Source organism: Hemibagrus wyckioides, linkage group LG18, assembly GCF_019097595.1.
Source record: "Hemibagrus wyckioides isolate EC202008001 linkage group LG18, SWU_Hwy_1.0, whole genome shotgun sequence".
Taxonomy (NCBI): domain Eukaryota; kingdom Metazoa; phylum Chordata; class Actinopteri; order Siluriformes; family Bagridae; genus Hemibagrus; species Hemibagrus wyckioides.
The window spans coordinates 20,892,725-20,906,060 of record NC_080727.1 but is presented as its reverse complement, the minus strand read 5'-3'; the positions used below and the strand labels follow the sequence as shown (position 1 = coordinate 20,906,060).

General features: G+C 44.6%; 1 protein-coding gene across 2 annotated transcripts in view; it reads right to left on the bottom strand.

Annotated features, from left to right (window-relative positions):
- Nucleotides 1-13,336, bottom strand: part of pcxa (pyruvate carboxylase a) — a 162,548-nt gene that overhangs the window by 11,250 nt on the left and 137,962 nt on the right. For both annotated transcript variants that reach the window (XM_058415127.1, XM_058415126.1), the window contains exon 17: nucleotides 416-660. In XM_058415127.1, the coding sequence (XP_058271110.1) occupies nucleotides 416-660 (245 nt within the window). The remainder of the gene's footprint in view (nucleotides 1-415; nucleotides 661-13,336) is intronic.

Genomic DNA, 13,336 nt, shown 5'->3' with positions numbered 1-13,336 from the left:
TGCAAGAGGAGAGTGACAGTGAAGTCAGCGTGCAATTAAAACTTGAAGGCAGAGTAGAGCTCTTGGGCCCAGGACTCTTGTGATCTTGCGAACGTACGCGTGAATTGCAGAGAGTGGGGTGAGGTGTCTGTCAGAGCAGTAGGCGCTAATTAAGTCGTATTTAACTATAGAGAGCGTGCCGCATGAAAATTGTGTTATTTAATTACAGCATATCTGCTCTTTCAAAGTTGGGGAAAAGAAATCAAACAGCTGCCGCTGACGAAACGCCACTTTCGACACACTTGCCACAGGTCTCAAAGGACACTGATTGGCACTGTGGCAATCAGAAACGCTGCAGCTCGTGAACCCGATTGAAACGACTGCACTGTACTTCTCTTCCAAACACGGGAGGATTGCTTGGATGCGGCCCACTTACCTTGATGAGGTCTCCCAGCAGTTTGTTGGCCTCAGCATAGGCTTTCTTCACCTCCTTGAACTTGTTGCCTAGGCCCATGCTGTGAGCCTGAAAGTGCAGGTTGGTGTACTGGCCTCCCGGGATCTCGTTCTCGTAAACGTCAGCATTCCCGGATTTCATAGTGGCCGTGCAGTCAAATGGAGCGTAGAGACCACGGGCCACTTCCCAGTACTCACTGTAGTCAAAGACCTTATCCAGAGATATGCCTGAGGACGAGATGCGAGAAGACGGATACATTAAGGTCGTTTTCGCACTTGTGTTTTGTTTTGTTTGTGATTTTTCCCCCCATCCTTTCACGGTGAAAGATACTTGATATACCCCTTGAGGTTCGTCGAAGCGATAAGCAAAGGCTACAATTCCATAGCATTATTGTGCACCTGGTTTTTCTACTGCTCTGAAACAGCTTTCACACTTCACCAAATGTTCTGATCCCTGATCCTTCTGAGACATGCGTTATCACTTCACAAATCCTAACACGCTCAACATCAGCTACGTATGGTTGGTAAAGCATTTCGTGGAACTTGTATCGTTACTTCCTGTTTCAAGTTTCAGGGTGGTAGCAGAGGATATGGAAGATCTTATTGGTGTATGAAACCTGAATTTCATAAAACATCTGAAAAATAAAACGTTTGAGAAAACTCACATCTGGCGCTGGCTTGCTCGGCTAAAAATATTGTTACGTTTCCAAGTTTTCCTGCACGAATCATTCAAGCGCTGTTTTTCTCTGCTCTAGTACTCGTACCATAGAGAAATAATTAAAGAACAGCAGATGGATGAACTTTCCAGTTTTGCGACTAAATTACAGGACTGAGCACCAGACACACGGACCGACCACACACGTTTACAATTCAGAAAACTTTTAAATACTTTTGAACTTAAAAAGTCAACTCTCAGAGAAAAAATAGGTCACTATACACTTGGACAAATGGACATTGTCTCAAAGCAGCTTTACAGAACATAAGAAACATAGTACAAAAGTCCAAGATTAATGTTGGACAAAATCATCCCTAGTGAGCCAGCCTGAGGCGACTGTAGCAAGGAAACACTCCCTTAGATGGTAAGAGGAAGAAACCAGACTCAAAAGGGAACCCCATCCTCATTTGGGTGACACCGGAGAGAGTGATTATGAATTATCATAAACACTGGAGAGTGTGATTATGAACAATGTCCTTTCTACAGTCAGTTGGAATGGTGTGATGTAGATACAGCCTGTGAAGAATGTTATTGTGTGTATTAATTAGGAGGATGTTGTCGTCCTTAAAAGGTATAGGTAACTATACATTTCTACAACAACTACCTCAAGGCTATACAGGACATGCAATTGTAAACATAGTGTACCTTTAAATCTTATTTAAGGCATATAACTAGACCTGAAGGACCACAGCTGTGTTAGCTTTAAAAGGTACACCACATTCATTTCCCAGTGCATCACACATATAGGTACATACCCTCGAGGTACAGCCCAGTAACGATCAACGGTACACACTGGTACATCTTGTTCCTGAGAGCATACAAACTGCTGAGGATGCAACAATACGAAGTACATACAGAATCTATACAGATTTGTAACCCATACTACTGTAACTCAAGACGAATCCTGGTTTGGATTTGAAAGGTTCTAGCAGGTTTCACATAGCAACGAAAAAGTGCAGTAAAAAAAGTTGCAATCCAGTATTAAGCCTGTGTGTGTGTGTGTGTGTGTGTGTATGTACGTACAGCTAAAGGAGTAGCAACTAAACTAAACTAACACTTCTAAAGCATCTAAACATGATAATGTCAGGTTACACAACACATAATCCCATTCATTTATCTTAATCACTTTCACGGCGGATTCAGAGCTTATCCTGGGAACGCTGGATGTGAGGCGGCAATACAGTCAAGCACTAGATGCGAGGCGTGAACACATCACTTTCCATATTCGCTCACAACGGGCGATTTAGCGTCGCAGGTCCTGTGGCATGTTTTTGGGAGGTGGGAGGGAACATGAGCAAACGAGAACACGAAGGAAGCCAGGGGGACACTTGAGCTCAGGATCGAACCGAGGAGATTTGAGCTTGAAGATATAATGTAGTGTCTGTCCCATAGCACATTCTTTTCTTCTGAACATTATGTAACCTGACATAATACTAATGCTTTATGATGAATTCTGGGCAGACATCCCAAAACTTTTGGCAATACAGGAATGGTCAAAAAATTCCCCATAAACACACTCCTAAACCTTGTGGAAAGCCTTCCCAGAAGAGTTGAAGCTGTTATAGCTGCAAAGGGTGGGGCAACTCCATATTACATTCATGTGCATGTAAAGGCAGACGTCCCAAAACTTTTGGCAAGATAGTGTATGCTATGTTTATGTAACATTTACACACAGCAGGTTTATCACTGCAAGTCTCCCATCGCTGTACTACGACATCACAAGGAGACGTTCCTGCTACCGGTTGCCATAGCAATAACTTCAGTTTCATGCCGCTAAACCACAACATTCGGCGTCTGTCCTATAATGCATTAAATTCTTCTGAACGTTACATTATGTAACCTGACATGATGCCTTCTAGCTGCATAAGTGATATAGGCTTATCTGAAGGTATAATGCATGCTTTATAACATGTTATGATTTATTATAATGCAAGGGTTATAGAACGCTCCGAATACAAAGCAGTTTTATTCTGGATGATGTGTCGTTTTAATATTTAAACTTAACATAGGAATGGAAAGATGTGGCCATTGGGACTGAGGAGAATTAAAAACAAAAACCCAGCGAGATGTCAGATGACATACCCGGCACCCTGAAGGTAAAGAAACGAAGTGTTGAAAAAGACCGAGATATGAGATGGAGCCAAAGACTACGCCAGCGCTGGCAGAAACTACAAAGCAAATAGCTGCACAGCATTAATATTTCATTATTAATAATCAAAAGAAGTTGTCTACTTTACCGGCTGTGACTGCTAATCAAACATGCGGTGGCAAAACCTACTGGAGTGTTTAATCAGGAGAGAGAGTGTGTGGAGGCACGAGGCAGGGGGTGCGGGGGAATGGATGACAGGGCATAGATTGCTTCCTGCCTCTCACAGTGCCATCACTTATCAGCAGCAGCCAATTAATCAATCAACGAGACGGTTCACTCGCAACAGTTTACATGCACATTTAACCCACTCACCCTCCCTAATTACCCAGCACTGTGATCAGCACAATCCAGCTCTAACACGGCACCCGAGTCTCCAACAATCACACACACCCCGAGCTTTCCCATACACTTACAAATGACAGTAAACACACTGACACTCAGCCCAACTCTTTTATTCACTCGCTTTCCCACGGCTTTTCCCGCTCTCACCCAGCGACATGAAGTCCACCAGCTCTGGATACACCGGTGACGTAAACGTGACTCTTCTACTTTTCCCACTTATTAACCATAATGAGCTGGTGTTACATCCAGCAGGAGAGAGGGAGAGAGCTAAAGGGAGGGAGAGAGCTAAAGGGAGAGAGAGAGAGAAACAAAGAGAAGGTGAGTGAGAGAGACAGACAGACAAACGGGGGGGGCAGACAGACAAACGGGGGGGGCAGACAGGCAGGCAGACAAACAAAGAGAGAAAGAGTGAGAGAGGCAAACATAGAGAAGGTGAGAGAGAGAGTAAGATCGAGAGAGCTCGAGATCAAGAGAGAGAGACAGAGGGTGGGAGAGAAACAAAGAGAAGGTGAGTGAGAGAGAGAGACTGACAGACAGAGAGAGAGAGAGAGAGAGAGAGAGAGAGGGAGGGAAAGACAGGCAGACAAACAAAGAGAGAGAGAGTGAGAGAGAGGCAAACAAAGAGAAGGTGAGAGAGAGTGCGATCGAGAGAGAGAGACGGAGAGAGAGTAATAATGGAGAGATACCTACTAAGACAATAATGATAGCATGAGTTAATGAGCGAAAGGAAAGAGCAGATAAGACTGACAAGGTGATGAAGTGAAAGAAAAAGCAAAATGGAAAGATGTGGATTTATGAGATATAAATGGTACTGCATGCTACCATTTATACCACAGAGATGCTGAATCCTTGAATCGGACTGGCCGGAAGATTTTCTTTACCTCTAAGTTATTGTTACCATAGTAACAGCTCATTCACAGAGAAGACATATGGTGGACGATCCACATAATCTAAGGCTAATAATAATTTGTTAAAATTCTATTTAACAAAGAGGAAAAAAACATAATAATAATAATAATAATAATAATAATAGATACACTATATTGCCAAAAGTTTTGGGACACCCCCGCAAATCATTGAATTCAGGAATTCACTGGCCTGGGACAAAGTCCTGACCTCAACCTGACAGAACACTGTCATGAATTACATGAATTAGAGCAGAGAGACTGCGAGGCAGACCTTCTTGTCCAACATCAGTGCCTGCCCTCACAAATGCGCTTCTAGAGGAATGGTCAAAAATTCCCCATAAAGACACTTCTAAACCTTGTGGAAAGCCTTCCCAGAAGAGTTGAAGCCATGGGCCAACTCCATATTACACTCATGTGCATGTAAAGGCAGACGTCCCAAAACCTTTGCCAATATAGTGTTATGTTTATGTAATAAGGGAAGGAGTCTCCAGTGTCAGTATTTTTCACACACACAGCAGGTTTATCGCTGCAAGTCTCCCGCCGCTGTACTACGTTCCTATTTGGCGTTTGCATATAAACTTCATATCAATTGCCGGACACGCCCACATCTAGTCTCAGAGAGTCAGTGGTGCTAATGTCGGTGAGAGTTGCCATCATGAACACCGGTGGCTTTGTCGCTGCAACTTGCTGTATCTGCTGGGCCCCTGAGCAAGGCCCTTAACTCTTAATTGCTTAGATATATAAATCAGATAAATGTAAATCACTCTGGATAAAGGGGTCTGCCAAATGCCAGAGTTTTCACAGGAATCTTCCGGACAGATTTATGCATGGTCAGATTTCAGGGGCTATATTGAGGGAGCAGCTGTTTACTGACTTGTCTTGTAATCATCTGCAAATTGCAGTGCTATAAGAGGAATAAACACTTCAGGAAGTGATGATATAGGAAAATAACACATCACGCGTCCTGGTTATTGATTATTTTCCTATAGCATGTCTTGAAGTGTTTTTTTCCCTCTACTTCTTCTCACAGCTGAACACTGCGAATAGAACATCTGAAGCTTTAAAAAAAAAAAAGAAAAAAAAAAGAAGAAGCTTTTCCACAATCAGTATGTCAGACACTCGGTGCATTTGGGGGAGGAAAAGAATAAAAAATAGAAAGACAGATAGAAAGAATTCACAGCATCACTAAATTCTCAATGCACATCAGGGTGATGGAGTGCATGAGAGATAGAGAGGTGTGGCTGAGAGGCAGAGAGACAGGGAGAATGAGAGTGAGAGAGATGACAGACAGACAGAGGGGGGGGGGCTGAGTGAGCGCAAGAGAGACGGAGAGAGATAGAAGGTGGACTGAGATAGAGAGAAAGACAGACAGAGAGTGAGTGAGTGAAACAGACAGAGAGAGCAATAAGAGACAGAGAGAGAGAGAGAGGGATGGATTGTACAAGTTACTCCATGCACGAATGCACATGTTCTTGTTTCTGCAGCATGGCTTGCAGTCCCTTGACTCTGACTATCAGAAACATCAGCAGACTCTGTGTTTATCTGCTCCACTGTTTCCCCACTCAACAGAGGGAGGAAGCAAAATATTTTCCGACCCTGAAGAACCAACGTATTGCGATGCACAACTTCATCAAATGCGGCGGTAATCCTGCAGTAATTGGACTAATCAACAACGGGACTACACGCTGAAATGAGGGCATGGAGCTCGCTAAGCAGTGCCTTAATGACCACCTAGTCTTAAAATAAAAATCACTGTCGACTTCAGGGAGGCACTTGGGTGCTAATCAGCGTTAATGGGACCACAGCGGAGAGAGTTTCCAGTTCCTTGGGATTCCGTTTTCCTGAAAAATGCAAAACAATGTTGTGGTCACGAATCGGCATGTCAGCATCTTTACTTCCAGCAGCATGCTGTACGAGGAAGAGAAATCAGATCGAATTAAAGGAAAGGGATCTGCTCTCGTTATTCCCGAGCAGGACAGAACTAACGCTCTGGTCTAGTGAGGTCACATGTCTCAGCTGGACATTCCTGTGGTCATTTAAATGTAACTCGCCTGCATGTAATGCATCACTTTCTGTTCTGTAACGTTTACGCATTCTGTATAGTTACTATATGTGAACATACTGCTCATCACATCACCTCTTCCTTCCTTCCTGCCTTAATTCCTTCCTTCCATCCTTCCTTCTCTGTCTTGCTTCTATTCTTCCTTCCTTCCTGTCTGTCTTACTTCCATTCTTCCTTCCTTCCTTCCATTCTTCCTTCCTTCCTTCCTTCCCTTCTTCTGTTCCTTCCTTTCCGCCTTGGCCCCTTTCGTTCCAGTGAAAGGAACTCTTAATGCTTCAGCTTCATACCAAGACATTTTGGACAATTTCATGCTCCCAACTTTGTGGGAACAGTTTGGGGATGACCCCTTCCTGTTCCAACATGACTGCACACCAGAGCATAAAGCAAGGTCCATAAAGACATGGATGAGTGAGTTTGGTGTGGAGGAACTTAACTTGACCTCAACCCCATAGAACACCTTTGGGATGAATTAGAGCGGAGACTGTGAGCCAGACCTTCTCGTCCAACATCAGTGCCTGACCTCACAAATGTGCTTCTAGAGGAACGGTCAAAAATTCCCATAAACACACTCCTAAACCTTTTGCCAAAATAGTGTAGCATCTCGAGTTGTGATGAAATGCCGTTCCTTAATTTCTTCATTCAGAACTTTGTTTTGCTTTTAATGCTAAGTGTAGGTACACATTTAAATCATTTCCTTTCCATAACCAGCCAAGTGCAGCTGACTCTACAAAACCAGGAGCTTTTGAGCAACTTAGAAGTTTGAGAATCAGCGATTTCCTTCCTGCCCAAGCAATTAAACATTCAGTGAGCAATGTGTATAGGTTCCTCGTTAAGTGACCAGTGAGTAAAAGTGCCCAAGCAAAAAAGCGACTACACGAAGTAAACATTTCCTGTGCAGGTACAACAGCGAACGACGGGAAAATCCAAAACATCCCGAAGCGAGAAACGTTCAGGAGCCACAGCCGAGCAAGGATGTAAAGCATTTCATGCCCTGAAGAAACATACACTGACATGTGCGCACTTAATGCGATACACACACCTTTACAGCCGTTACATTCACTAGAACCTTACTGCGGTTATTTTTACGCTGCTCCAGTTACTTGAGTGCAAATTGTTTTTAGTGGCCTTTTTAAATAGAATTACACACTGCGGGGCCTTTATGGATGGTCACGCACTGTAAAACTGCTTACTGCACACGACAGGAAGGGTTCTCACGAGTAATTTCACTCTACCGGCGTATTGGAGAATTTTGACGGTGCAGATTTCGCCTGGTGTACGAAAGTCTGGAGTCTGGAACGTGAAGCCGGCGCTAATAGTGCGCCGTACGGATGGCTCCCGATAGTCCAGGGATGCTGCTGATTATGACAATTCTAGCCTCCTGACAACTCTAGCTGCTTAAGCATCGTCTCCAGAAGCCAAAAAAAAAATCCAAAGACAAGGCCACAGGAAGGAATGTGCTGGCGATAGACGAAATGGAAATCGTCAAAGCAGCGAACGCCTCCTCACGGCGACAAGAGCTCTGATGTGATTCTCTCTGCCAGTGTCACACACCCACGACATGCTGCTGAGGAGACAAGCGGGTCGGCGGTCGGGGGAGTTTCTGGGTTTATTTATTTTTTTCCACTTCACACAACACAGGAGATAAGCACCGAGAGTGGATTGTGATTTTTATTATTTTATTAAACACTAATATGAGGATAAGAGACACAACTCAAAATAATACTCAAGAACAATACCAAAGCACAATTACTCAGAATACTGAGTTCTGGGTCTGGCTATTTTTAACAAGAGCAAAATGATCCATTCTTATTTGCTCAGGAAACGACTAAAAGGTCCTAGGAATATCTCGACTCCTTTTACCGCTATATGAAGTACACAAGGGTTGAGGAATATTCATGAGTATGCAAACATGTCCTCGACCCACCCGAACCACCCACTGCTCTCTGGCTAAAAAGTCTAGAGGCCATGTGAGAAAATGCAAGGCTGTATGGGACAACCATCTGTCCACCAAAATCTGGGAATTGTTCATGCATCAGAACGGTTTAGTAAAGTTTCGATGTTGAGATGCTGCTGCTGTAATACACTATCCTGCCAAATGTTTTGGGACACCCCCGCAAATCATTGAATTCAGGTGTTGTTTTTCAGGGGTTGGGCTCGGCCCCTTAGTTCCAGTGAAAGGAACTCTTAATGCTTCAGCTTCATACCAAGACATTTTGGACAATTTCTTGCTCCCAACTTTGAGGGAACAGTTTGGGGATGACCCCTTCCTGTTCCAACATGACCGCACACCAGTGCACAAAGCAAGGTCCATGGATGAGAGAGTTTGGTGTGGAGGAACTTTGAGCCAGACCTTCTCATCCAACATCAGTGCCTGACCTCATGAATACACTTCTAGAGGAACAGTCAAAATATTCCCATAAACACACTCCTAAACCTTGTGGAAAGCCTTCCCAGGAGAGTTGAAGCTGTTATAGCTGCAAAGGGCGGGACAACTCCATATTACATTCATGTGCATGTGAAGGCAGGCGTCCCAAAACTTTTGGCAATATAGTGTAGTTTTAGTGTCAGATTCTTAGTGCTTTGTGTTAACAGTAACGTTAGCAAAAATTGTTACTTTTTATTCCATATTATTCTTATTTCTTTTAATTCGTTCTTAGTTTTCTTTTATTAAATTGAGTTTATTTATACAAGCAGCCAGGTTTCTATTTGATTTCTAACTTGTATAGTGTATATAAGCAGATGAGAGCATGCGGTTCGAGGACAGTAATCCATGACAGGATGGTGTGATGTGTGCTGGAGTAAACAGTCGCTTCTTCACCACTGCTCCATTTTTCTTTCTCTTGAAGATTAACAACACACTGGAGAACACACACTCATCTGAGAGAACACACTCATCTGAGAGAACACACTCATCTGAGAGAACACACACTCATCTGCAGAAGATCCCTTGGAGGAAAAATATTACAAAGCGCCGGCACTGAAGACTTCCTTCATAAATGTTAAATAAACGTCTCCTCAAAGGTTGGAGGAATCAAAAGATTCAACACTTTTCTTTGTGGAAAGAAAAATCTTTTAAAATGTGTTCTGTATTGGTGTTCGACTGTAGAGGCCACCATAGAAACATTAGTGTTTCACTATTTCTCTCTCACACACACACACACACACACAATCTCTCTCTCTCTCCCTCACACAAACACACAATCTCTCTCTCTCTCCCTCACACAAACACACAATCTCTCTCTCTCTCTCACACACACACACAATCTCTCTCTCTCTCTCTCTCTCTATCACACACACACACTCTCTCTCGCTCTCTCTCTCTCTCTCTCTCTCTCTCACACACACACACAATCTCTCTCTCTCACACACACACACACTCTCTCTCTCTCTCCCTCACACAAACACACACACAATCTCTCTCTCTCTCTCACACACACACACAATCTCTCTCTCTCCCTCACACAAACACACAATCTCTCTCTCTCTCCCTCACACAAACACACACACACACAATCTCTCTCTCTCCCTCACACAAACACACACACAATCTCTCTCTCTCCCTCACACAAACACACACACACACAATCTCTCTCTCTCTCCCTCACACAAACACACACGCACACAATCTCTCTCTCTTCCTCACACAAACACACACACACACACAATCTCTCTCTCTCTCCCTCACACAAACACACACACAATCTCTCTCTCTCTCTCCCTCACACAAACACACAATCTCTCTCTCTCTCCCTCACACAAACACACACACACACACCCACAATCTCTCTCTCTCTCTCCCTCACACACACCCACAATCTCTCTCTCTCTCTCCCTCACACAAACACACAATCTCTCTCTCTCTCCCTCACACAAACACACACACACACAATCTCTCTCTGTCTCTCTCCCTCACACACACACACACAATCTCTCTCTCTCTCCCTCACACAAACACACAATCTCTCTCTCTCTCCCTCACACAAACACACACAAACACACAATCTCTCTCTCTCTCTCTCCCTCACACACACACACACAATCTCTCTCTCTCTCCCTCACACAAACACACAATCTCTCTCTCTCTCCCTCACACAAACACACACAAACACACAATCTCTCTCTCTCTCTCTCTCCCTCACACACACACACAATCTCTCTCTCTCTCCCTCACACAAACACACAATCTCTCTCTCTCTCCCTCACACAAACACACACACACACACACCCACAATCTCTCTCTCTCTCTCCCTCACACACACCCACAATCTCTCTCTCTCTCTCCCTCACACAAACACACAATCTCTCTCTCTCTCCCTCACACAAACACACACACACACACAATCTCTCTCTGTCTCTCTCCCTCACACACACACACACAATCTCTCTCTCTCTCCCTCACACAAACACACAATCTCTCTCTCTCTCCCTCACACAAACACACACAAACACACAATCTCTCTCTCTCTCTCTCCCTCACACACACACACACAATCTCTCTCTCTCTCCCTCACACAAACACACAATCTCTCTCTCTCTCCCTCACACAAACACACACAAACACACAATCTCTCTCTCTCTCTCTCCCTCACACACACACACACAATCTCTCTCTCTCTCCCTCACACAAACACACAATCTCTCTCTCCCTCACACAAACACACACACACAATCTCTCTCTCTCTCCCTCACACAAACACACACACACAATCTCTCTCTCTCTCTCACACAAACACACACACAATCTCTCTCTCCCTCACACAAACACACACACACAATCTCTCTCTCTCTCTCTCCCTCACACAAACACACAATCTCTCTCTCTCTCCCTCACACAAACACACACATACAATCTCTCTCTCTCTCCCTCACACAAACACACACAATCTCTCTCTGCGCATGCGCGGTGGAGAGGCGAGTGTGGCGTGTGGAGCGCGTGAGAGCGGTTGGCGTTTTGCCAATTTTTTCGGCACTAAAGTGCAATTCTTTTCCGTTTAAAATCTCGGAATATTAATATACTTATTGTGTGAGTGTGAGCGAGTGTGTGCGGACAATAACTGTGTGTGTGAGTGTGTGCGAGTGTGTGCGCGTGTGTGTGTGCAGGTGTGTGTGAGTAGCGTGTCGGTGAAGCGTGGTTATGGCGGATCCGACTGCGAGGTTGTGTGAGAGTTTGACTCGCCGGCACGGTGTCCGTGTGGTGTGTCCGGTGAGTGTTGAAGAATGTTGTTTAGCAGTCGGTAACGTGGTGGGACATGAGAACATTGTCTCTGCCTCCAGAATGAACAGTGCCATTGTGGTGTTTCTGAATAATGTTGAGAAAGTAAGAAATCTGATTCAGAAAGGCATCATTGTTAATAATGAGCAAATACTGGTTTCTCCCCTCAGTTCCCCAGCTAAGAAAGTCTTGTTGTCCAACGTCCCTCCTTTTATTTCAGATGAAGCTATCTGTAAAGAACTGTCTCGGTACGGGCGAATTGTCTCCCCCATTAAGAGAATCCCTCTTGGCTGTAAGTCCCCACTGGTTAAACACTTAGTTTCGTTTAGAAGAATGGTCTTCATGGTTTTTAAAGAAGGTGTGGAAGAGCTGAATGCCGTTTTTAAATTCAGAGTTGAAGGCTTTGACTACAATCTGTTTGTTTCTTCTGATACAGATATTAAGTGTTTTAAATGTGGAAAAACTGGTCATCTTGCTCGGGCCTGCCCTGAGAGGCAGAGTGACCCCGGTGTTTCTGAGCGACCGGGGCAGGACGCAGCCCAGTCGGCTGGGGTCGTTCCCCCTGCGGCTACAGTTCGGCCGGCTGCTGAGGGCCCCGGAGCTGCTGCTGCACCAGACCCGAAAGAGAGTGAGCCCCAAGCCCAGCCTGCAACCCAGAAACCCACTGGAGCTGCAACAGCCCCGGAAAAGCCATGCACGGCCGAACCGGCCGCGGAAGAGCCATGCTCAGCTCAACCGGACCGGGAGAAGGCGTGCTCTACTGAGAAGAGCTCAGTGGGTTCTGGAGCAGTGCTGGAGCTGCCTGCGCTGGCAGAGGCAGGCACGGAGGTGCAGAGCGAACGCCCGGACACACCGGACACTACACCAGTGCAGGGGGACGGGGGAGACGTGGATATGGTGGATGAGCCCGTCTTTAAAGTGCCGAATAAAAGGAAAAAGCAAGGTAAGGGACGGGGAAAAAAGCAGGCAAAAAAGGACACAAAGATGGGGGAACGAGAATCAGACAGTGATGACTGCATGTCAGACTCTGTTTTAATGTTCGATTCTCAGGAGGAACAGGTTAATGTTGTGTACAGCGCTGATGATATTAAAGAGTTTTTAAGGAACACCAAATGGCAGAAAAATGTAGCATTGGAAGAGTTTTTCCCAGACCGTAAGCAGTTTATTCACGACGTTAAGTTCTTCAGAAGAGAAGGTGCATTCATTGATGTTGAAATTTTCCGTCTGAAGAAACTGATCACAAGAGTGAATAAGGAAAACTCTGATGATGACGACTAGTGTGGTGTTTTTTTATGGTAGAGTGGTTTTTACCCTCTGTTTAATTTTATTTATTTTGTTTATTTTTATGAAAGGAGTTAATATTGCGAGTTTAAATATTAATGGGGCAAGAGAGCAAATCAAGAGAGCTAAACTGTATGAAGTTTTAAAGCAGAAGCACATTGACGTTGTCATGCTGCAAGAAACCCACAGCGATACCAGCAATGCTGCTGATTGGGTGAAGGAGTGGGATGGGTTG